The following is a 27165-nucleotide window of genomic DNA, read 5'->3' on the forward strand; positions in this document are numbered from 1 at the left end:
GAGAATTTTTGGATAGGAAGTCGTGTCCACAACCTAAATCAGTTTTTTATGTCGAATGCACTTTTACTTTGGACAATATTTCTTATATTTTATATCAGCGTCTACTCTTGATTAGTGATTAGCGAATATACTCGTTACTCGAGATTTCTCGAGCATGCTCGGGGGTCCTCCGAGTATTTTTTAGTGCTCGGATATTTAATTTTTCTTGCTGCAGCTGAATGATTTACATCTGTTAGCCAGCTTAAGTATAGGCAACCAGGCAACCCCCACATGTACTTAAGCTGGCTAACAGATGTAAATCATTCAGCTGCGGCAAGAAAAACTAAATCTCCGAGCACTAAAAAATACTCGGAGGACCCCCGAGCATGCTCGAGAGATCGCGAGTAACGAGTATATTTGCTCATCACTACTCTTGATTATTAAAGGGAAAAAAAAAAGCATGTACTAATCTGGACAAAGGTCACTCTGAAAAGAGCAGAGGTGAGCTGAAAAATCACCTATTGTGACTGATAAACCCCATGCTCTCTACTGTGTACAGAGGGATTACTATTCATTGTAATGATAATGAGACTGCTGAAATGCCAGCTACATGGAACAGAAAGTATGAGCCTAGCATTATTCGTGAACAGTGTGAATATTTCGGTTAGGTCTTAAGGCCCCGTCTCACATAGCGAGATCGCTAGCGAGATCGCTGCTGAGTCACAAGTTTTGTGACGCAACAGCGACCTCAGTAGCGATCTCGCTATGTTTGACACGTACCAGCGACCCGGCCCCTGCTGTGAGATCGCTGGTCGTGTCGGAATGGCCTGGACCTTTTTTTGGTCGTTGAGGTCCCGCTGACATCGCTGAATCGGTGTGTGTGACACGGATTCAGCGATGTCTTCACTGGTAACCAGGGTAAACATCGGGTTACTAAGCGCAGGGCCGCGCTTAGTAACCCGATGTTTACCCTGGTTACCATCGTAAATGTAAAAAAAAACAAACAGTACATACTCACATTCCAGTGTCCGTCAGGTCCCTTGCCGTCCGCTTCCCGCACTGACTGACTGCCGGCCGTAAAGTGAAAGTACAGCACAGCGGTGACGTCACCGCTCTGCTGTTAGGGCCAGCACTCAGTCAGTGCAGGAAGCGGACGCCGGGGGACGCGAAGGTGAGTATGTACTGTTTGTTATTTTACATTTTACACTGGTAACCAGGATAAACATCGGGTTACTAAGCGCGGCCCTGCGCTTAGCAACCCGATGTTTACCCTGGTTACCCGGGGACCTCGGCATCGTTGGTCGCTGGAGAGCGGTCTGTGTGACAGCTCTCCAGCGACCACACAGCGACTAAACAGCGACGCTGCAGCGATCGGCATCGTTGTCTGTATCGCTGCAGCGTCGCTATGTGTGACGGGGCCTTTAAAATAATTTAAAAGTACATTTAACATGAAAGTCTGATATTTTCTGATGACAGTCCCTTAAAAAAATAAAATAAAATAAAAAGAAGAACAACCTGAAGTATGCCCCCACACAAGGGCAGGGCGATGCATTCAGCTTCTTGGCCGTGCTTATAGTGCACAGAGCAAATCTTATTAAACTTTGGATTTTCCAGAATGAAAGCAGCAAATACAATATTGAAGGTCGAGTCTGAGTCTACATTTAATATAACGACGGTTAGGTAAGCTAGGTAATTCGCTTCACAGTTTTGGAACTGAAGGACCTGAAAAAAAAGTTTAATATGGCATCTAACAAATGTGTGAATAGTAAAATAATTAGTCAGCATAGGACAGTAGCGAGGGAATCTTGCAATATCCAATTCCACTTAATTTTAACTACGGTATATAAACATCCTGGCACTCAGAGGTTAGTGAATGCAGTCATTGTGACCCATACAAAGAAATCTCCTGGATTTCTAAAACCAAATACCATTTTTCCTTGTAATTATATAATGCCCTTTAAATTGCCTCCTTGAAATAAATGACTGCTCTGATTAAATGTAGTCATTGTCTTTGTGGGAGAGACAGACGTTCTCCTCCTCTACCTGTATGTCAAGGTTAAGCTGTATATAGCCAGTCTTACTGGAAAACATGCTGCAATTCCAATAAAGTCTGAAGTACCTCCTGCACCTCCACCAAGTCTTCATCCATAAAGGGAAACTCCACCGGTAGGACAGCATATATGAACCTATCTTTTACGGCTGCACCTCAAAGATACAATGGTCATTTCATAGTACACAGTGTATACATCACCTAGTGTTTTCTTCTGGCTAAAATATGAAATATGTGCCCATACAAATACCTTCCACATAAAATAGGATTACAAAATAAAATTACGAAAAAACTAAATGACTACAAATGTGTGTACAAATATTAGGAGAGTGAGTATTTTGACAATATAATTTTTATTCAGATTTTCCAGCTCCAAGCTGTAGACACTTGAAACCTTATCGGATGAAGCAGGTGAGGTGATGAGTAAGGGGTGGCTGTCATGGTTCCCAATGGCAAGGGAACGTAAGAAACATATAAGTAACGAACGAGCTCTCGGGTGATGGAAACTCGAGTTGACCGTGAGCCAAATCTACCACACAACTAACAGTAGCCAGGGAGCATACCTACGGCTTCCTATATGCCACGCGCCAGCCGGAGGACTAACTACGCCTGGTAGAGGAAGAAACAGACCTGGCTTACCTCTAGGGAAATACCCCAAAAGATGATAGCAGCCCCCCACATGTAATAACGGTGAATTAAGAGGAAAAGACATACACAGTATGAAAGTAGATTTAGCAAAGAGAGGTCCACTTACTAGATAGCAGAAGGATACAAAAGAGGACTTCACGGTCAACTGAAAACCCTTTCAAAAACCATCCTGAAATTACTTTAAGACTCCTGTGTCAACTCATGACACAGGAGTGGCAATTTCAGCCCGCAAGAGCTTCCAGCTACAGAGAATTACTAAAACTGCAAACTGGACAAAAGGTACAAAACAAAAGGACAAAGTCCACTTAGCTGATCAGCAGACTAGTAGCAGGAACATGCAACCGAAGGCTGTGGTTACAATGATGACCGGCAAGGAAATGACTGGAGAGCAAGGCTAAATAGGAAACTCCCAAACACTGATGGAAGCAGGTGAACAGAAGAAGCAAAGTGCAAACAAGTCACCAGTACCACCAGCAACCACCAGGGGAGCCCAAAAAGCGGATACACAACAGGTGGCATAATGATATTGACACCCTATATCAAGGTGTGCAGAAATATTGGACAGCCTGTTTTCGTTTGGCAAAATGGTCCAAAAATAGATTCAACTGTCTCTAAAAAGTCAAAAATTGTTACAAGTCTTTCCGAGAGATGCAATGCGAAAATTTCGAAATTTTTTAAATTATTAATTCCTATGCCCTTAAACCAAAATTATTATATCACACAAAATACTTAATCCCAAATGCCTACTTTACATCTGCCTCATTTTTGAAACCTGTTTTTTTTTTTTTGTTAGGAAGTTAGAAGGGTTAAAAGTTGATCAGCAATTTCTCAATTTTGCAAAAAAAATTAACAAAACCATTTTTTTAGGGACCTATCACATTTGAAGTAACTTTGGGAGCCTATATGACAGAAAATACCCAAAAGTGACAGCATTCTAAAAACTGCACCCCCCAAAGTCGTCAAAGCCACATTCAATAAGTTAATTAATCCTTCAGGTGCTTCACCGGAATTAATGAAATCTGGAAGGAAAAAAACATTTTGTTTATTTTTAATTAAAAAAATTTACTTTAGCCCCAAACGTTTCACAAGGGTAATAAGAGAAAATGGGCCCCAAAATTTGTTATGCAATTTCTCCTGCTGATACCCCATATGTGGGAGAAAACTGCTGTTTAGGGGGGATAGCAGGGCACGGCTCGGAAGAAAAGGCATGCAATTTAAGGCTGGATTCATTAGCGGACGCCATGTTGCTTTTGGAGAACTCCTGATGTGTCTAAACAGTGACCGAATTTCGGAAACTAAAACCCTCAAGGAACTTATCTAGATGTGCGGTGAACACTTTGAACCCCCAGGTACTTCTCAGAAGTTTAGAACGTTGAACTGTGAAAAAAATATATTTTCATGGCAAAAATGTTGGTTTTGCCCCCAAATTTTTCATTTTCACAGGGCAACAGGAGCAAAATAAACCATACAATAATATACAGATACCCCATATGCAGTCGAAAATGACTTTTGAGGTACAGTGAAAAGCTCAGAAGGGAAGAAGCATCATATTGGTGTTCAGATTTTGCTGCAAAGGTTTGAGAGTGCCATGTCACACTGGAAGAGCCTCTGAGGTGCCAGAATAGCAGAACCTCCCATAAGTGACCCCTTTTACAAACTACAAGTCTCAATGAATTAATCTAGGGGCGCAGTGATCATATTGACACCATGGGCGTGTCGAAAATGGTATACCATTACACAATGAACCAAAAATAATGTCATTGTTACCAGAAAAATTTTGTTTTATCCCAGGATTTTACATTTTCTCATGGAAAAATGGGTAAAAATGGAACCAAGTTTGTTTTTTTTAAGCAATTTCTGATGAACTTGGAAATACCCCATATGTGGCTGTATAGTACTCCTTAGTCACACAGCGAGACTTGGGAGGGGCGGAGAGCTATTTGCCTCCTGGAGCGTATATATTTTCAGAGAAAAGTTTGCAGACTCCATATACAGAGACCCAAAGTGCTAGAAGAGCAGAATACCCCCTTTACTTGTCCCCATTTTGGAAATTATACCCCTTTAGGAATTTATCAACAGGTGTAGTGATGATTTGATTCCATGGGTTTTTTCCAGAAACAAGCAGCAGTGGATGTTGCGGAGTCAAAATTCCAAATCTGCCATTATAGTGCCCAGTACATTGCAGAACCCAGTATGTTGTAGTGCCCAGTACATTACACCCTGATCATGCTTCTGGAGACATGCACCGTAAATTAGACATGCTCTCATCGCTACAGAAATACCAAACATGTGGATGCTAAATGTGGATTTGGCACACTGTGGGGCTCAGAAGGGAAAGGGGCATTTGGATTATCCTGCGCTCTCCGCTGAGCACTTACATCGAGCACTTACATCGGTGTTTCCATCTAAATCTCTGAATGACGTGATTCAGATGAAACCCTACCAGGGATCCATTCACTATAATGAGGCAGCAGGGTTACTCTGGACTCAGTCTGGCCTTTGTTCAGGACTTTGTCCTTTTTAAAACTGCACAAAACTGTGGAGGTCCGCGCTTTTTTGCATGCCTAAAAAGATGGATACAGCAGGATCATAGACCATCCGGCGCCCACAGTCACTCCATCTGCTTTATTATATGGATTATTCTGCTGGGGGTTCAATTTTAATCACGTATTTCAGAGATTTCCCCGCCATGATAAACTAAGCAGCAGGACTTGATTTGATCAGTCATTCTGTGTTGACAGAATCTCTAATTGTCCACATGACGGAATATTGGTTACAGAGCCGAGTAAAACCTAGTTTTTATTTTTTAAATTTATAATCTCTGTTGCAGAGCCAGTGCTGGATTAAACCCTGTAGAGGCTCCTAGGCAGTCAAAATCTTGGGGTCCTTCCAATGAATTATTTCCTAATGCATTTTTAAATTTATGAACAACAATTTTCATACACTAATTACATTTTATTAAACAGAACAGACATTAAGTTAATTAAAAGTTATTGTAACACGGAAAAAGTAATTAACTAATGGTGAACTCGGTTGTCGGCCTATACTGTATATATAAATCTGTTTTCCAAAAGATTCTACTTATGATTGTTCTATTATGATTGTCGGAGAGAATTAATGACCACTTGCCTCTCCTCCACTACCATTCAAGCCAATCACACAGTTGCCATGCCCGACTGCATAGATGCCTCTCTCCTCTAGTACTCCTGAATTCTCGAATACAACCAATAACATCCAAAGCATAATTTTACTGCCACTCGCTTTCATGCCCATGACAGAGCACTCTTTTGCCAGCAGGCCTCCAAAGTCAGTCAGCAGGGCCTGCACGCTTATTGTAAATGTCTTTGAATATTAAAACAATATTATTTTTCGGATTTCTTCTTTAGGCCCCCAAAAGACATGGGGTACATAGGCCAGTGCCTACTATGCCCAATTGGTAATCTGGCACTAATATTAGCTAGTATAGATTCGAATTTACGCCAAGACAAAGGTGGCGATAGCAGTATTTTGTCTCAGGAGGCATGTACCTGCATCCTGTTAATGATTGGCAAGGTCATGCAGGTGAAAAAGTACATGACCCCAGAGATGGCCCTCTATTAATGCTCCTTTGGTCTTAGTATAAATTAGAAAAAAAGAACATGCATCTAGAGAAGCTTGGAGTAGGCTTTCTCCTGTGAGACACACACTCTCTCTCTCCTCACTGATCTTTGCAGCTATTGTACATACTTTGTAGAGTACAACAGAACTATGTTTCAATACAAACACCCCAGCTTTCATTTCACAGCAGTCAGTGTGATGTGAGGTGGAGTACAGCAGAGCTTCGATGACGTCACGGTCAGGTGACCGGTCACATGAGCGGTCACGGACCAATCACAAGACCTTGACATCATCGAAGGTCTTTCACACTCTGCAATTCTTAGGAACGGAGGCAGACGCTTGCAGCGGTGACAGCCAGGCTTCTCGGACGGGTGAGTATATCCATATTTTTTATTTTTATTCTTTATTTTTTACATGAATATGGATCCCAGGGCCGGAAGGAGTCCTCCTCTCCTTCAGACCCTGGGAACCACACGCCGTATAAGCGCTTGTTTCCACTTGCGAGAAACACGTCCGTGTCTCGCATGTGGAAACCAAGCTGTGGCGCCGGCACTTGGGAGCGGAGCGTGCGGCCACATAGGAACACATGGAGCTGCACAGCTCCGCTCCAAAGTGCCGGCGCCAGAGCTTGGTTTCCACATGCGAGACATGGACGTGTTTCTCGCAAGTGGAGACAAGCCCTAAGATGACTGGGCGTATAAGATGACCCCCGTGTCTTATACAGCGGGCATATCCCAAATTCCATATTTTATATGGAAAAGTTGGGGGTCGTCTTATACGCCCAGTCGTCTTATACACCAGAAAATACGGTACTCAAAATGCATGTTCCAAATTATTATGCACAGCAGAGTTTTCAACCTTTCTTTTTATTTTGAACAAAAAAAAAGGTCAATTGTGAAGTTATAAGCATTATCAGCTTATTACAAAATGAAATCAAACAGTTTTCAAGTGAAAACTTTATTCTAGGTGATGTTACATTTGCACATAGGACCCCTTGTTGGAAAGAAGCTTCTGAACTCTCTTGTCCATTGAATTTGTCAGTTTTTGGATGGTTTCTGCTTCAATTGTTTTGCATGTGGACAGAATCCCCTCCCATAGCTGTTGCTTAGATGTGAACTGCCTCCCGCCATCATAGACACTCCTTTTGCTGATGCTCCAGAGGTTCTCAATGGGGTTGAGGTCAGGGGAAGATGGTGGCCACACCATAAGTTTGTCCTCTTTTATGCCCATAGCAGCCAGAGATGCAGATGTGTTTTTTGCAGAATGAGATGGTGCATTATCATGCATGAAAATGTTCTTGCTGCGGAAAGCACGGTTCTTCCTCTTGAACCATGGCAGGAAGTGTTGTTTTAGAAACTCCACATAGATTATAGAGTTCATGTTCATCTTTACCCCTTCAGGGATCATAAAGAGGCCGACAATCTCTCTCCCCATGATTCCAGCCCAAAACATTACTCCACCTCCTCCTTGTTGGCGCCTTAGCCGTGTTTTCATGGGGTGTCCATCAACCAGCCAGCCTCCACTCCATCCATCTGGACCGTCGAGCGTTGCACAGCACTCATCGGTGAACAAAACAGTTTGGAAGTCAGTCTTCATGTATCGTTTGGCCCACTGGAGCCGTTTCTGCTTGTGTGCAGCGGATAGAGGTGGTCGACAGGATGGCTTACGCACCTCTGAAGGACCCTGCATCTTGTTGTTCTGGGGATGTTGGAGGCACCAGCAGCTTCAAAAACTTGTCTGCTGCTATGACAAGGCATTTTTGCAGCTGCTCTTTTAACCTTACGCAATTGCCTGTTGGAAAGAGTCCTCAATTTTTCCTTATCAGCACGCACACGTGTGTGCTGAGAATCAGCTACATACTTATTGATTGTGCGATGATCACGATGAAGTGTCTTGGCAATGTTGATTGTAGTCATGCCTTGACCTAAATACTCCACAATTTGTTGCTTCTCAGCAGCCGACACATCCTTTTTCTTTCCCACTTTGGGAAAAAATGTAGGCTGCTTAATAATGTGGAACAGCCTTCTTAAGTAGTCTTGCCTTTATTTGGACACACCTGCCAAACTAATTTGCACAGGTATCTGCAATTGCTTTCAGTGATATAAAGAGCCCTGACACACATCACCATCAATGAGTTTAAATGACAAACAAAAAAATTCTAACCTTATCACTCCTAAACTCTTTGTGCATAATAATTTGGAACACAGTGTACATGTCTCACAAGAGAAGGTCTGCTCTAAGCTCCTTCTAGGAGTGTGTTCTTTTTTTCCCCTGCATGACGCCTCCTACTTATGATTGGTAGAAGGGGAATTTAGAATCTAAACTTTACAACCTAATATCTCTGCAATGGAGAGGAGAAATTAAAAAAGTTTTATTTAGTTCTACAGCCACAATTCCATAATACGGCCAGTTTACCATATAAACTGGTGAAAGGTCCTCTTTAAATTTAGAACAGTCTTTAAAAAAAACACAAATGTGTATTATGTATTTGTATGCAGGTAGATGGTTAGCAGCTATAACACACAGAATTACGTCTGTAAAATTACGCAAAAATTACCTAATAATTTTGCGTACTTAACAATAATATTGTTAAGAGTCGACTAAACACTACCATATTCCATGCAATACTCGGTACTCTCAATAGTTACAAAATTTATGGCAAATCAGTATTTAGGAATATAAAGCCCATTTCCTAACACCATTTTACTAATAAAACAACGTTCCTCTTCTTCATACCCAAAGGCAGAAAAGTTGTGCACAGTCTATTGCATGTTTTACATCAGCTCTCCAATTCATTACAATGTGCATACATTTACCCTATTTAAATTCCAGCCCAGGCATGATTATTTTTAAAGCTACAATCTTATAAGGTACCACGGCACGGTCTATTGCCAAGTGATAACTGCTCTGGGTTGCAGGAAAATTTCCAATGTGAATGTAGATCCATCTAGCCAACAATTGTCAATCTCAGAAAGTAACAGTGCCATCTACAAAAACTGCTAACTCCTGCCTTTTGTTCCTAAGACCAAAGTGAAATTCGCTATGAAAAATGAACTCCTGTGCATGGATTAAAAAAAAAAAAAAAGGAAAAGTCATGTTTTTGCAGGCAATACAATACATGAAGTTACATCTTACCATTCATCAGATCCAAAATGAAGCAAAGCTTGTCAGGCGTATGGAAGGCATACGTCATGCAAACTATGAACGGACAGTCCTGCAAAACAGAATAAAATTACTTAATATTGTAAAGAACAAAGCAATAGGAACTAATAATTGGCCATCAAATGAGAACAAGTCATATAAATTACACACACACTTTTTCTACACATCCATGTACATATATATATATATATATATATATATATATATATATATATATATATATATATATATACACACACTCACTGGCCACTTTATTAGGTACACCTGTCCAACTTCTTGTTAACACTTAATTTCTAATCAGCCAATCACATGGCGGCAACTCAGTGCATTTAGGCATGTAGACATGGTCAAGACAATCTCCTGCAGTTCAAACCGAGCATCAGTATGGGGAAGAAAGGTGATTTGAGTGCCTTTGAACGTGGCATGGTTGTTGGTGCCAGAAGGGCTGGTCTGAGTATTTCAGAAACTGCTGATCTACTGGGATTTTCACGCACAACCATCTCTAGGGTTTACAGAGAATGGTCCGAAAAAGAAAAAAAATCCAGTGAGCGGCAGTTCTGTGGGCGGAAATGCCTTGTTGATGCCAGAGGTCAGAGGAGAATGGGCAGACTGGTTCGAGCTGATAGAAAGGCAACAGTGACTCAAATCGCCACCCGTTACAACCAAGGTAGGCCTAAGAGCATCTCTGAACGCACAGTGCGTCGAACTTTGAGGCAGATGGGCTACAGCAGCAGAAGACCACACCGGGTACCACTCCTTTCAGCTAAGAACAGGAAACTGAGGCTACAATTTGTACAAGCTCATCGAAATTGGACAGTAGAAGATTGGAAAAACGTTGCTTGGTCTGATGAGCCTCGATTTCTGCTGCGACATTCTGATGGTAGGGTCAGAATTTGGCGTAAACAACATGAAAGCATGGATCCATCCTGCCTTGTATGGAGCATCTTTGGGATGTGCAGCCGACAAATCTGCGGCAACTGTGTGATGCCATCATGTCAATATGGACCAAAATCTCTGAGGAATGCTTCCAGCACCTTGTTGAATCTATGCCACGAAGAATTGAGGCAGTTCTGAAGGCAAAAGGGGGTCCAACCCGTTACTAGCATGGTGTACCTAATAAAGTGGCCGGTGAGTGTGTATATATATATATATATATATATATATATATATATATATATATATATATATATATATATATATATATATATAAATAAATATATATATATATATATATATATATATACACATACATACATACATACACAGTATATACATGCATACATGTACGCAAACAAAGTTAACCACTAACATCAACGAGGAGGGTGTATGTTTGTGGTATGGTATGGCTGTGTGAATTTATATTTATATGTAGCACAGCGGGTCAAATAAATATTGAACACGTCGCCAATTTTATTTATTTACTTATTTTTTAAAGTAAATCTGTTTCTAAAAAAATCAAACCATAGATGCCCATAAATTATGTTATGTAAAATAATGAGAAATGACACAGGGAAAAAGTATTGAACACATGAAAAAAGAGAGGTGCAGAAAGCCATGAAAAGTCATGACACCAACTGAAATCAGTAATAAGAAAGCAATCCTGCCATTTAGTGAAAAATAGTATCAGCTAGTTCAACTAATGGCCCATAAAAAGGTGTATCATTACCAAGGTGCCGCCAAGAAACATCTCATGATGAGTAAAACTAGTGAGCCATCTCAAGACCTTCACAACCTTATTGTTTCAAAACATACTGATGACATTGGTTACAGAAGAATTTCTAAACTACTGAAGGTTCCAGTGCCACATGTTGGGGTCATAATGTTGAAGTGGGGTATTATATTTTCACCATAAAATAAATTCCATACACTGCTCAAAAAATAAATGGAACACTAAAATACTACAGTATATCCTAGATATCACTGAATGAAATATTCCAGTTTCAAATGTTTATTCATTACATAGTGGAATGCATTGAGAATATTAAAATATAAAATGACCCATGTAAATCAAAATTAATATCCCATGGAGGTCTGAATTTGGAATGATACTCAAAATCAAAGTGGAAAATCAAATTACAGGCTGATCCAACTTCAGTAAAAAAATACCTCAAGAAAAGGAAATGATGTTCAATAGTGTGTGTGACCTTCGCGTGCCTGTATAACCTCTCTACAACACGAGGGCATGGTGCTGATGAGGCGGCGGAAGTTCTCCTGAGGGATCTCCTCCAAGTCCTGGATTAAAGCATCAGTCAACTCCTGGATAGTCTGTGGTGCAATGTCCATGGTGGATGATGTCCCAGATGTGCTCGATTGGATTCAGGTCTGGGGAACGGGCAGGCCAGTTTATAGCATCAATGCCTTTATCATGCATTGTCATGCATCAAAAAGAATGCAGGTCACCTGCATATGGTCTCACAATGGGTCTGAGGATCTCCTCCCGGTAACTAATGGCAGTCAGGGTACCTCTGACTAGCACATGGAGGGCTGAGCAGCCCTCCAAAGAAATGCCTCCCCACACCATTACTGACCCACTGCCAAACTGGTCATGCTGGAGGATTTAGTAGGCAGCAGAATGTTCTCCACGGCATATCCAGACTCTGTCACATGTGCTGAGTGTGAACCTTCTCTCATCCGTGAAGAGCATAGGGAGTCAATGTCAAATCTGCCAATCATGGTGTTCTCTGGCAAAAGCCAATTGCCGTGCAAGGTGTTGGACTGTATGCAAAACACCCTCATAGAGTATGTTTCTGACCGTTTGAGCATACACATGGATGTAAGTGGCCTGCTAGAGGTTATATTGCAGGGCTCTGGCACTGCTCCTTCTTACACAAAGGAGGAGGTAGTAGTCCTGCTGCTAGGTTGTTGCCCTGCTACGGCCTCCTCCATGTTTCCTGGTGTAATGACATGTCTCCAGGTATCTGCTCCATGCTCTGGGTATTGTGCTGATAGACACACCTATACTTCTTGCCACGGCTCGCATTGATGTGCCATCCTGGATGAGCTTCACCACCTGAGCAACTTCTGTGGGTTCTACACACCACCTATGCTACTGTACAGTACCTCTAGGGGTGAGAACAATGACAAAATGCAAAAGTGACTAAAACAACAGCCAAGAAGGGTGAGAACAGAGAAATGGTCTGTGGACACCACCTGCAGAACCAATCCTTTATAGGGGTTGTCTCGCTAATTGCCTATCATGTCTACCTGTTATCTGTTCCATTTGCACAACAGCAGGAGAAATTGATTCACAATCAGTGTTGTTTCATAACTGGAAAGGCTGATTTCACATTAGTGTGGTTGACTTGGAGTTACATTGTGTTGCTTAAGTGTTCCCTTTATTTTTTTAGCAGTACATATACACACACACAATTTATGTTGGTGATTATATAACTGCTTCCATATACATATCCAGCATCATCAGTCATTTACCTACGCATAAAAACGGTTTTTCTTTATTGGTATTTACTGCCTATGTTGTGTTTGTTCACTCTAATTAAATTCGTTATTTGATATTTTAGCAAGCTAAAATCTAAAAGACAACACAACATTGTACAGACAGGCCATCACACGAGCTGCCGCTCCCCTGCACTGGCTGCATGGTTCATGTGAATGCTTTCTTGCAGTATGAATTGTTTATCAGGGGCTCCATGCGTCACTGTGTGGATCGTGTGCGTGGATCTGTCATCAGACTCACAGCTGCTTCCCTCCTCCTGCACCGCACAATACATTCAGTGCTCTCTTGTACTAATCAGGAAAACAATGAAGGAAGGCTCATTGTACTTTATCTTTAGTAATGGCTAGGATATCAAATGAAAAAAAGAGGAAAATATGGCAAATAATTACAACTGCACAGGGACAATAACATTACATTGCGCATATTTAATTTGGGGTTAATATGTCAATTAGGTATTGTCTGAAGAAAGGAAATGGCGAAGTTTGCTAGCATAATCTCTTGTAATGTTATTTTATGTGAATCTTTTATTTATTATGAATATTTATATCAGCCCGCAAATCAGATGAAAATGAGGGAATGAAAAAAAAAAAAATCTTCAATATAGTAGATATTTTTGGAAGAACTAAGGCTGTATGTATATCACAGAAATGGCGGCCATACGCTTGCAATAGCAGTCGGCAATTCCCCTCATCCCATAAACATGCAGGATCGGCAGAGGGAGTTCTGTGTTCTCATTTCAGAAAGGTGAATAAGCTATTGCCAAATTCCACTTCTAGCAAGCTTTCATTCATGGAAAACTAAGGACCAGGTATATTGAAATTGATCATGTCTAGTCTTCTCCATAAACACCAGAGTTGATCCAGATTGACTAACATTCCATAGTCGACCACTACTGCTGAAGTCATCAGGTGTGGCCAACTCTGCTCTTCTATATTATGCACCTTAAGGTATACTGACTAAAAATAAAGAAGTAATTGAGCAGGCCAAAATTCATTGTACCATCAAAGAAATGTATGTATGCTTTTGGATTAGATATTCGTTACATTACTGCCAATGTGATACAGAATTCTAGGCATCATCGTAGTGGAGTTATCCCCCAAATTACATTTAGTGCTGGATTACTGAGCTTTTCACATCTTTGGACTGAAAGTAAAGCAGATGTCCATTTATAAAACTTAAAGAGGTCGTGTCACCAGGTCAAAAGGGCCAGTTTTGGCTCATATATTATTCCACCTGTTCACATGGCTTCATGGCTATTTCAGTTTGTTTGTTTTTTTTACCTAAAAATACCCCCCCACCATATAGGACCAAAGATATGGACCTTTATATTTAGTGCTAATTTTAATGGTCTTTTCACAGTAGGCGTTGCTCACAGGGTAATTATGCAAAGCAGTCAAAACACATGCCCCCAGAGAATCTTTTGAGCAACACCCCCCTTGGTAAAGACCATTAAAATTAGTACCAAATGAAAAGGCCCAGATGTCTGTGAAGAAAAAACAAAAAATGGAAAACTCGAGGGAGCAATGGAAATAAAATGAGAGTTAAAATTGTCAACTTCTGATCTGGTGACATGTCCATGTTAAAATGGAACAAATATCCTTAAAGTAGATGGTCAATTTTTGGCACAGGGCTCAGCCATCTCAGCCATGATTCCAACAAACTGAAAAACTGAGATGTGGTCACCTTGCCAACCAACCTCCTCTGGGGTGTAGCATCCGACAGCTACCCCTCCCCCCAAGAGGATCAGGTGTTCGTTCTATAGGTAGGGATCCAAAACTATTATGATATACTAGATGGCAGCCCGATTCTAAAGAATCGGTAGTCTAGAATCCATATATACTTTATTTATTCAAATGTAAGAATAATTTGGTGGGCGGGGACCCTCGGCCTCCGATTTGGTGGGCGGGGACCCTCGGCCTCCGATTTGGTGGGCGGGGACCCTCGGCCTCCGATTTGGTGGGCGGGGACCCTCGGCCTCCGATTTGGTGGGCGGGGACCCTCGGCCTCCGATTTGGTGGGCGGGGACCCTCGGCCTCCGATGTGGTGGGCGGGGCCCCTCGGCCTCCGATGTGGTGGGCGGGGCCAGGCCCCTCGGCCTCCGCTTTGGTGGGCGGGGCCGCTCGGCCTTCGATTTGGTGGGCGGGGCTCCTCGGCCTCCGATTTGGTTGGCGGGGACCCTCGGCCTCCGATTTGGTTGGCGGGGCCCCTCGGCCTCCGATTTGGTGTGTGCTCTGCCTGGGGCCACTGTGCTCTGCCTGGGGCCACTGTGCTCTGCCTGGGGCCCCATATGCTGCCTGGGGCCCCTGTGCTCTGCCTGGGGCCCCATATGCTGCCTGGGGCCACTGTGCTCTGCCTGGGGCCCCTGTGCTCTGCCTGGGGCCCCTGTGCTCTGCCTGGGGCCCCTGTGCTCTGCCTGGGGCCCCTGTGCTCTGCCTGGGGCCACTGTGCTCTGCCTGGGGCCCCATGTTCTGCCTGGGGCCACTGTGCTCTGCCTGGGGCCCCATAAGCTGCCTGGGGCCCCTGTGCTCTGCCTGGGACCACTGTGCTCTGCCTGGGGCCCCATATGCTGCCTGGGGCCCCTGTGCTCTGCCTGGGGCCCCTGTGCTCTGCCTGGGGCCCCATATGCTGCCTGGGGCCCCTGTGCTCTGCCTGGGGCCCCATATGCTGTCTGGGGCCCCTGTGCTCTGCCTGGGGCCCCTGTGCTCTGCCTGGGGCCCCATGTTCTGCCTGGGGCCCCTGTGCTCTGCCTGGGGCCACTGTGCTCCGCCTGGGGCCCCATATGCTGCCTGGGGCCCCTGTGCTCTGCCTGGGGCCCCATATGCTGCCTGGGGCCCCTGTGCTCTGCCTGGGGCCCCTGTGCACTGCCTGGGGCCCCATTTTCTGCCTGGGGCCCCTGTGCTCTGCCTGGGGCCACTGTGCTCTGCCTGGGGCCCCATATGCTGCCTGGGGCCCCTGTGCTCTGCCTGGGGCCCCATATGCTGCCTGGGGCCCCTGTGCTCTGCCTGGGGCCACTGTGCTCTGCCTGGGGCCCCATATGCTGCCTGGGGCCCCTGTGCTCTGCCTGGGTGTAGGACACTGGTGACGTCACTTATCTCCGGACATTAGCTCCGGACATTAGCTCCGGACAAAGCCACGGAAGTTGGCACAAATTGCAGGAAGTAGTATTCTAGGCAATTATATATTAGATCCCATGAAACAAATGAGATTAATTCACTTCAGCACATTGCTATGGTTGTTCAGATATTACACACAGAAGCCTTCCCTCTGTATATCTGAAGAGGGGAAAGCCTTCTGAAAAATCCCTGCCATGATGATGGTTAGAATGTGGCATCAGCCGGTCAGGATTATACAATGAACATTGATCAGATGTGACACAATGATATAAAATTATTACATATATAGAATAGGTCTGAACTGACAACTACAGGGAAACAAGTTTAAAAGGACCATCATTTCTTATTAGTTGGAAAGGGATTTTTGTGTAAGCTGTCCATAACTGTAAAAAATAAAAAAAATAATATTCTCAACATGACAGCCGGAGAAATAACCAATTAAACTCTGCTACTGTGGGAAATTTGATAAATGAGAATGAAGCATCACAGGGATTGAACCGACCTTTTGCTGAAGATAATTATCCGTGTGTGCATGCCCCCTGCTGACTGCAGTTATTATCCGGTGGGTCATGCACAAAATTATAGCTCATGTAATCAGAAACACCCCTACCTTCAGGCTGCAGAACAAATCATCACTAAGAGAAGGACTGAGCGGCAGGTAGCATTCAGAAACATACTTCTAATACTGCAGAATTATCTGCAATTCAACAAGTGCTCTTCAGGGAGGCGTAAAGGCAGGATGGATAGTTACCATTGCCAAGGTTTAGCCTATGTAACACTGCTTAAGGCTACTTTCACACTAGCGTTAACTGCATTCCGTCACAATGCGTCGTTTTGCCGAAAAAACGCATCCTGCAAAAGTGTTTGCAGGATGCGTTTTTTCACCATTGATTAACATTAAGCGACGCATTGTGACGGATTGCCACACGTCGCACCCGTCGTGCGACGGATGCGTCGTGCAGTGGCGGACCGTCGGGAGCAAAAAACGTTGCTTGCAACGTTTTTTGCTCCGTCGTAAACGTCTTTTCCGACCGCGCATGCTCGGCCGGTACTCCGCCCCCACCTCCCCGCACCTCACAATGGGGCAGCGGATGCGCTGGAAAAATGCATCCGCTGCCCCCGTTGTGCGGCGGAGACAACGCTAGCGTCGGGAACGTCGGCCCGACGCACAGCGACGGGCCGAGCCCGACGCTAGTGTGAAAGTAGCCTAAGAGCCTAACTTCTTACACAAACAGGATTACAATGTAGTCATTTCACTGCATCACACTAGCATTCCACATACTGTCAGATATAGGGGTAGACATATCATTGGTGCAACCTGTGCAGCTGCAGAGGGGCCTAATAACACCTCCAAAGCCGGTGAAATTTGGCATTATGAAGAGTTTTTGGACTGTAAAGGGCCCATAAACTGTTCTTCCAGGGTCCCTTTTTGGCCTGTGTCTGCCAGTGGTCAGATCCATAATACAAGTGACACCATGCTCTGTGCCTTCTCAACAGGACCCTCATTGACCTCTTCACGCACCCTACATGACTAATGATCTCTTGACCCGAAAGGCTGCATTTTAAAAGTAAGAATGACAAAAGCTGTGTTTTTGTTGGATCTGGAATTTTTTACTAACTCGAAGGTTGAGGCAAAACAGTAAAATTCAGAGTGCTGTTCTATTATACCCTATGCATAAAATTTACTAATGATGGTGAATAGTGGGACAAAAGTAGGAAAGTCGTATTGTCATCCAAAAATCAGAGCAGATCTGTACAGGTTGTGTCTAGTATTTCAGCTAAATTCTACTCATTTCAGTGCAGCGGAGTTGCAATATTACACACAACAGGTGTGGTTGTATTCGGATAAAAGCAGCCATTCTTTAAAGTGATTGGGAAAGCAGGCTTAAAGCAAATCTGTCATGGTGAAAGTGGTATCTGATCTGCATAATGTTATAGAGCAGGAAGAGCTGACCAGAAAAACTTTCATTTTATTCATCGAAATTCCTGATGTATATGAGCCCAATGGGGGAACTTATTCAGTGATGGACTTCCCTTTAAGACTGTGCATGCAAAGATAGCTGTCAATCATTAGTAGGACCTCCCACTGGACTCACATGTATTCAAACACCAGGGATTTCAATTAATAAAATACAAGTTACACTGAATCATTTTCATCAAACATTTGATTCTGCTGAGTTTCTCCTTCCCGATACCATGCTGTCCACAGATCTGACTGCATGTACAAAGTGACAGGTTCCCTTTAATATAGGAAACATAACTAGGCATATTGCTTTCACTAGAAACAAACTATACCGTAGTGTTTGCATAGGTTTTCTCCATGTACTGTACTCTGTTTTTTCCCCACACCCAAACATACTGATAAGGAATTTATAATTGTGAGTGTTAAAGTTTGTAAAGCGCTGTATATAGGCAAGAATAATAAATAATCACATCATTTGATAGTTCATAGCATATTCAGAAATATTGCCTCCACTTGATCATTGGCCTGCTTCAACGAGGTGTTGATAAAAAATACCTTTTTAATGCATGATCATCATGTACACACTCCGCTTAAACAGGGAGCTCATAACTAGGGTTGGTGTTAGGGGGTGACAAAAAGGGAAATTGCCCAGAGCCAGCATCCTCATGTGATGGACAACAAGCAGAAAGTGGACTGATAATATCAGTCCTGAAATATCAGTGCTGTTTCTGATGTTAAAAGTGGAGCAGGTCATTTGGCAACATCATGTGACCAAAAACCCTCTACCCTGCGGATGTCTAGAAGGACTAAACAGCAGGAGACAGGATGGCAAGCCCTCTGCAGTGTGTGTTTGTATGTCTATATGTGTTCTGTATATAAATGGTATGTATGTGTTGAGTATATTATATACAAGTGCTTGTCACTAAATCAGAATATCAAAAAGTTAATTTATTTCAGCTCTTTAATACAAAAAGTGAATCTCATTATATAGAGTCATTACAAACAAAGTGATCTATTTAAGTCTTTATTTCTGTTAATGTTGCTGACTAATGACTACGTAATATGAGTTTCACTTTTTGTACTGAAGAACTGAAATAAATTAACTTTTTAATGATATCGTAATTTAGTGAGAAGCATTTGTTTTTATGTATGAATATACATATATATTTTGTACATTCACTAGGTAATTGCCGACGTGTGTGTGTGTGTGTATATGTGTGTGTGTGTGCGTGCGTGTATGTGTGTGTATATACGGTATGTATGTATGTGTGTGTATATGTGTGTGTATGTACGGTATGTATGTATGTATGTATGTATGTGTGTGTGTGTGTGTGTGTGTGTGTGTGTGTGTGTGTGTGTGTGTGTGTGTGTGTGTGTGTGTGTATATATATATATATAAATATATACGGTATATGAAAATATACACTCACCGGCCACTTTATTAGGTACACCATGCTAGTAACGGGTTGGACCCCCTTTTGCCTTCAGAACTGCCTCAATTCTTCGTGGCATAGATTCAACAAGGTGCTGGAAGCATTCCTCAGAGATTTTGGTCCATATTGACATGATGGCATCACACAGTTGCCGCAGATTTGTCGGCTGCACATCCCAAAGATGCTCCATACAAGGCAGGATGGATCCATGCTTTCATGTTGTTTACGCCAAATTCTGACCCTACCATCCGAATGTCGCAGCAGAAATCGAGACTCATCAGACCAAGCAACGTTTTTCCAATCTTCTACTGTCCAATTTCGATGAGCTTGTACAAATTGTAGCCTCAGTTTCCTGTTCTTAGCTGAAAGGAGTGGTACCCGGTGTGGTCTTCTGCTGCTGTAGCCCATCTGTCTCAAAGTTCGACGCACTGTGCGTTCAGAGATGCTCTTAGGCCTACCTTGGTTGTAACGGGTGGCGATTTGAGTCACTGTTGCCTTTCTATCAGCTCGAACCAGTCTGCCCATTCTCCTCTAACCTCTGGCATCAACAAGGCATTTCCGCCCACAGAACTGCCGCTCACTGGATTTTTTTTCTTTTTCGGACAATTCTCTGTAAACCCTAGAGATGGTTGTGCGTGAAAATCCCAGTAGATCAGCAGTTTCTGAAATACTCAGACCAGCCCTTCTGGCACCAACAACCATGCCACGTTCAAAGGCACTCAAATCACCTTTCTTCCCCATACTAATGCTCGGTTTGAACTGCAGGAGATTGTCTTGACCATGTCTACATGCCTAAATGCACTGAGTTGCCGCCATGTGATTGGCTGATTAGAAATTAAGTGTTAACAAGAAGTTGGACAGGTGTACCTAATAAAGTGGCCGGTGAGTGTATATACAGTATATAAACACATACATACATATACACACACACTCGTCGGCAATTACCTAATGAATGTACAAAATTCTGCTTATTTATTGGGTCATGTCGGAACAAGAGACATAGTTCTCAGAAGCGCCATCGCCGGATGTAAACAGGAGATGTGCCGCTCATAATGTGACATGTATGGAGACAGATTAATCTATTTGAGATTGTTCTGTCCCCATATTTTGTTATCAGCCCGTGTAATGAGGCTAGTAAACAAGCATTGAACAATATAAATATGGGCCATCGCGCTCTTCTGTCTGAAATCAGCTTGTGTAAATGCAACCTCTCTGATCACACAATTAGCATTTGGGGTTCAATATTTAACTTTTACTCCGGGACCCCTCTGTCTAAAACAAGCCCTAAACATGACACATGGAAGCAGATGCCAACAGTCTGAAGACATTTAGTATTAGTTGAACCAAAGTCGTCAGAGCTGAACAATACAAGCTACCGAGAGCAGCAAAGAGTATGGGGAAGTAAAATCTGAAAACTGACTCTCCGACAGAGCAACGTAATCGAGAGCTGGTCAGACATAGAACAGATGTCAGACAGTAGCTTGTTACAAAATATTTCATGCAAATATTCCCATACGGACAGACTATAGCTCATACTTGGTCCAGATTACCTCTGTAGCCGGAGGCCAAAAAAGTCAACATCTGCCACTGTTTGCATACTGCAGACCACTTGCTTATGTTGAGTTTATAGAATTTACGCTTCTACACTTAACCAACTGCAGCGCCTACTTCCCACATCGCCACGCCTTGGGTTTTATACTATTCTTTAATTCAAAACTATAGGAAACACATCCTGAAGGGACATTTCAGAAGACGGGTAATAAAGTGAGGAAATTACAGAACAGAGCATGCAATAAGGAAAATGCGGCAACATTAGTGAGGCTAATCAATTATTTATGTTTGGGATAGTTACAGGAAATGATAAAACTGGTTTTCATTTTCTAGCTAAGTCTTTGGAGAGTGATTATTCTCATATTTTGTGTGTTTATAGAAACTGCAGAAAAAGGATATAGTTAGCTAAATAGTTATATTTCTCCAGACTGAAATGCTGTAGCAGTAATGCTACCACTATATTGCTCACAAACCATTCATCATGGGTGCAACCTCCCATTCACGCCCTAAAAATATGTCTAATTTTTGTCTTTTTTTTCCTTTTATGAGGTAACCACAAATATGTAATGCCATCACTGATTTTCCTCATACACTAAGGACCCTTAGAAAAAGCAGGTATACCGGCGAAACGCGTGTCGGGACACATGTCCTGGTACTAATGAGAATATGTGGGACAGTCAGTACACAATGACATAGGGTAATTGAGGGCAATGCAGAAATCAAAGAAGAGCAGCCAGCCTGCTTTTAACTACATGATGCCCTGCTTCTCATCTAGGTGCAGCGGAGAGCTCACGCTTTGAGTACATAGCATGTTTACTCCTGCTGCTTGCATGATCTTCCTAATAGCGTCTGTTTGGAGATATCATGCCTTAATACACCAGCGTGATATGGATCTTACCGCTGTCGTGTGCCAACATTTTTTACAGCGGCTTTCAAGCAGCGATCACCCCCGCTACTCGTGTGTTGCTCATAACAGCATCCGATGGGGAGAAATCACATTTCAATGTGCCAACAGGATATCGTTCCCATTGCTGCCGCATGCTAATACAACGGATAGCTGCTTCTTATTGGTGGCCGTGTTCGCTGGATTGTCACATGTATGATCCCACACGCGTAGGACCTGTAGACACATGGGATCATTCTACCAATATCGCTGCGTCTATTCAAAGGTGAATCTACAATAAGGTGCATAGTGATACACACACTGAATTAGTCACGTGTAACACCAATTAATACCTGCCTCTACCCCCTTGTCATAAGACCTGACTTTACCTAATAGGGGAATTAATCTGACTAATAATTGTAAGGGATAATAGTCAAGAATTCCAATATATATCAATCAATTTTCCCACATTTACCATAACCAGGAATCAGTGGGTCACAATTAACAGCAATTTGTGACGCAATATACATCCGCACTGAGTGTATTTATACAATCTGTAAATAATTTTAATTCATATGGAATAAAAGTTAAATTTTAATTACACATTTCTTTTTCTCTTGAACCTTATTCCACTTGTCAAAAAGTGGCCAAGAAAGGTTGTGTTCGCCTGTACAGAGAGACTGTATCGATTTTACCCCACCAGATTTTATTTTTTTTACTTTGGGGTCCATTGAAAGTTATTGTGTACAGTAACAGCCCACGAACATTACAGGCATTCCGAGACAACATACAGAGACAAATTCAGGCCGTGACCCCAGACATCCTGCAGAACACATTCAACAATATGGAACGACACATGAAGGCGTCCTTGGATGCAAATGGAGGACATTTTCTTCAAAATTCTTTTCAGTAGGGTATTTTTACAGTATAGAGGATAATGGGGTCAGAAAAGCAATGAAGGGAAAGGAAGGTAATCAAACAAAGGAAAATAGAAAAGGGATTAAGGCCCCGTCTCACATAGCGAGATCGCTAGCAAGATCGCTGCTGAGTCACAAGTTTTGTGACGCAACAGCGACCTCAGTAGCGATCTCGCTATGTGTGACACGTACCAGCGACCCGGCCCCTGCTGTGAGATCGCTGGTCGTGTCGGAATGGCCTGGACCTTTTTTTGGTCGTTGAGGTCCCGCTGACATCGCTGAATCGGTGTGTGTGACACGGATTCAGCGATGTCTTCACTGGTAACCAGGGTAAACATCGGGTTACTAAGCGCAGGGCCGCACTTAGTAACCCGATGTTTACCCTGGTTACCATCGTAAATGTAAAAAAAAACAAAACAGTACATACTCACATTCCGGTGTCCGTCAGGTCCCTTGCCGTCCGCTTCCCGCACTGACTGACTGCCGGCCGTAAAGTGAAAGTACAGCACAGCAGTGACGTCACCGCTCTGCTGTTAGGGCCGGCACTCAGTCAGTGCAGGAAGCGGACGCCGGGGGACGCGAAGGTGAGTATGTACTGTTTGTTATTTTACATTTTACACTGGTAACCAGGGTAAACATCGGGTTACTAAGCGCGGCCCTGTGCTTAGCAACCCGATGTTTACCTTGGTTACCCGGGGACCTCGGCATCGTTGGTCGCTGGAGAGCGGTATGTGTGACAGCTCCCCAGCGATCACACAGCGACTAAACAGCGACACTGCAGCGATCGGCATCGTTGTCTGTATCGCTGCAGCGTCGCTATGTGTGACGGGGCCTTTAGGGAGGAAGAGGAGAGAAGGAAAATGAAGATCATCTTAACATAGTTGCAACCACAACAATTAACATACCAAGTGCAAAAACAACATAAAATAAAGTATAGATTAAAAATATTCTGGCAAAGTAATAAGACAGCAGATAAAGAGGCTTTTCTTGTTTAGAGAAAAAATTACGTTCCAAGAGGACCATTTGGAATTATATTTAGGTAGAGAGTTGTTCCTTAAAGCTAAGGAGAATTCAAAGGAGTTATGAGAGAACATAATATCAGTTATGTCAAAAATAGAGGGAGTATCAATCGATTTCCACTTTAACAGTTTTTTATGACAGAAAATGGAGGACACCTGCTTTAAATCAATTTTTCATGAACCAAGGTATGTACTAAGTTTCAGGATGATAGATTGTCTCTTTTAGAATTTACAGCAATTTTTCCGGCTAAAGTAGTGAGTGAATCACCCTGTACAATATCTGATATGTTACACCATAATATCTTACCATTGTGTATCTATTTATGATATCCTAGAAAAGAAGCTGACAGAGATTCACGTTTACTAGACAATGGAAACCCACATTTAGATTGCCAGCCAGGCCGATCACCACCAGAAAGTGACGGCTCTCTGAACACAAGTTTGGAAAATAGCTATCATCAAATTCTCGGCTTTCTAGTCAAATGTAATTTTCCAACAGCATCAATTATTCATGGCAGGCTTAGATCTTTCATTTATGGGAAAGGCTTTCTACCCCCAGCAGTAAGAAAATACACAATGTATGTTACAAGTGGCTGTTCAGCAGTGTTTTCTTAATAAGCTGAACATCTGTCACGTATATCAACAATACAGAGCGTCGAGGTAAGAAGTAGAAACGGACAAGCACTTTTGTTTTAGTTCATATGTAGACACTTTGACACGTTCTGTGCCTTTATGTTACTTATATTTTTACCCATTTAATGAATGAAATGTCTTACTATTTAGAAGATGTCCATACAAAACATAAAAGAACCCTATAGAAACTAAAGCTGGTCAAACACATCAGGTAAGTGTCGGCCTCCCAAACACTCTGACACAAGTTCTCAGGAACGTTAAGGTGCACATACACCTTACGGGTTGGCCAAACAAGCATTCAATTAAAGTGGTGGTCCAGCATCTAATATGTATTTTCTAAATTATATATTCTTACACCCTAACCAGTTTTGTAATTTGCTTTATTCCCTACACTTTTCCATATCTAGTTAATCCGAAAAAATGTTTTTTTTTTTTTTTTTTACAGTATCTCCTGTAACGTTTTGTTGGAGAGGAGTCTCAAACGTGACATCACAGGAGGCTGGGGCTGTATTATCTCCCCACAGCTTCCATCGCCCCTCCTGGAACAGGATGTCACCACTGGGCAGAGCTGCAGTTTCTTACTATATTCTTGCATTATAGCCCCCTCTGAAGACTTCCTGGATCCTGGGTAAAGAACAGTGTGGGAGATGCGACGATGACTATTTGTTTGAGGGCAGTATTGAAGATGTGGGGCAGCGTTGATGCCACTCACTGCTTCTATCTCTACCCTCTTCTGAGATCTTTCACTTAGAAGCTACAACAGCGGCTGAAATAGAAGCAGAGTGCCAGCGATGCACTCACATCTCTCACAGCGTCCATTATCCAGAAGGTCTTCAGAGTGAGCAGCGACTCAAGAAACTAGTAACTGCAGCACTGCCCCGTGACATCCTGTTCCAGGATGGGCAATGGACGCTGCAGGGAGTGAGTGCAGCCCCAGCCTCCTGTGACATCACGTTTGAAACTCCTCTCAAACGAAATGTCACATGAAGTACAGTAAAAAAAAAAAAAAAAACCACATTTACAGATTAGCTAGATAGGAAAAAAAAATATAGGATGTAGTGTAATAAAGCTCAATACAAAAGTGGTTATGGTGTAAGGATAATGACAAAATACATTTGAGGTGCCAGACAATCCTTTTAACAATTACTTATTTCTCCCTACTGACAAATACAATAAAGGAAATAATTATTTGATCCCTTGCTGATTTTGGAAATTTGCTCCCTAACAAAGACATGAACAGTCTATAATTTTAAGGGTAGGTTAATTTTAACATTGAGAGATAGAATATAAAAAAATCCAGAAAATCACATTGTATAAATGATATAAATGTATTTACTTAAACTGTTGAACAGTCGCGAGACAGGCAGTCGCAGTGACTCAAGCATATTTTTTTTTTTGAGCACGCCAAAAATACTTGTTTGGGACAGGAACGCACTCGGATAACAGCACGCTCGCTCATCACTCCCGTTGAAATTGGCAGGTTTTGCCACCTTTATTGGGTCTTGCACTGAGAGTGGAAAATTGGCCTGGGATGAAGTTTAATAAGCCGATTGTAAAAACTGAGAACAGCTTGTATGAGTGGCTAATGAGGTACTGAAAGGGTTAAAGGGAAGAGATAGAGACTAAGGGTACCGTCACAGTGCAATTTTGATCGCTACGACGGTACGATTCGTGACGTTCTAGCGATATCGTTACGATATCGCAGTGTCTGACACGCAGCAGCGATCAGGGACCCTGCTGAGAATCGTACGTCGTAGCAGATCGTTTGGAACTTTCTTTCATCGCTTGATCACCCGCTGACATCGCTGGATCGTTGTGTGTGACAGCGATCCAGCGATGTGTTCGCTTGTAACCAGGGTAAACATCGGGTAACTAAGCGCAGGGCCGCGCTTAGTAACCCGATGTTTACCCTGGTTACCAGCGTAAACGTAAAAAAAACAAACAGTACATACTCACATTCCGGTGTCTGTCCTCCGGCGTCTCAGCTTCTCTGCACTGTGAGCGCCTGCCGTCCGGAAAGCGAGCACAGCGGTGACGCGGTGACGTCACCGCTCTGCTTTCCGGCTATGGCGCTTACACAGTGGAGAGAAGCAGAACGCCGGGGGACAGACACCGGAATGTGAGTATGTACTGTTTGTTTTTTTTAAGTTTACGCTGGTAACCAGGGTAAACATCGGGTTACTAAGCGCGGCCCTGCGCAAAGTGTGACCGCAGTCTACGACGCTGGAGCGATAATCATACGACGCTGCGACATCACGGATCGTGCCGTCGTAGCGATCAAAATTGCACTGTGTGACAGTACCCTAAGGTGCAACCCTTTGATGGTCCATGACAATTTATTTTGCTGTTGTGTTCATGGTCCACTACGTAACAACTACATAAAATTCTACTAATGCCGATACCATCTTATCTAGAACGCCATGAAACACTGGCTGCATATAAAGCATCTCGGCATGCAGAGTGCTGGGATCTAGATAAACGCTGACAGATATTGGATTAGGTGCACTTGCACAGCCGGAAGCGAAGGCCATTACAAGGGAGCTTGTTGTAAACGGAGTGTGCTTCCTATGTTACTCCACTGAAGGCAGAGTGTTTGCGAACAACAAACTTGGCATCCGTGTGTACGGAGGAGCATTAACCATTCTGCCAACATCCTTGGTAACCATGGAGATGGGAGACAATTTTAAGCTTTGTCTAATGCAGTTATTGTGACTCTGAAGTTGAATGACTCACTAAGAGCTCTTCAAAGGCATTTTCTGCAAT

The 27165-nt window shown here is 42.9% G+C and overlaps 1 protein-coding gene across 2 annotated transcripts in view; it reads right to left on the minus strand.

Moving 5' to 3' along the window:
* Window positions 1–27165, minus strand: part of GRK3 (G protein-coupled receptor kinase 3) — a 357635-nt gene that overhangs the window by 58611 nt on the left and 271859 nt on the right. For both annotated transcript variants that reach the window (XM_077295516.1, XM_077295507.1), the window contains exon 10: window positions 9410–9488. In XM_077295516.1, the coding sequence (XP_077151631.1) occupies window positions 9410–9488 (79 nt within the window). The remainder of the gene's footprint in view (window positions 1–9409; window positions 9489–27165) is intronic.

The sequence above is a fragment of the Ranitomeya variabilis genome, chromosome 1, assembly GCF_051348905.1.
Source record: "Ranitomeya variabilis isolate aRanVar5 chromosome 1, aRanVar5.hap1, whole genome shotgun sequence".
In the NCBI taxonomy this organism is placed as follows: Eukaryota; Metazoa; Chordata; class Amphibia; order Anura; family Dendrobatidae; genus Ranitomeya; species Ranitomeya variabilis.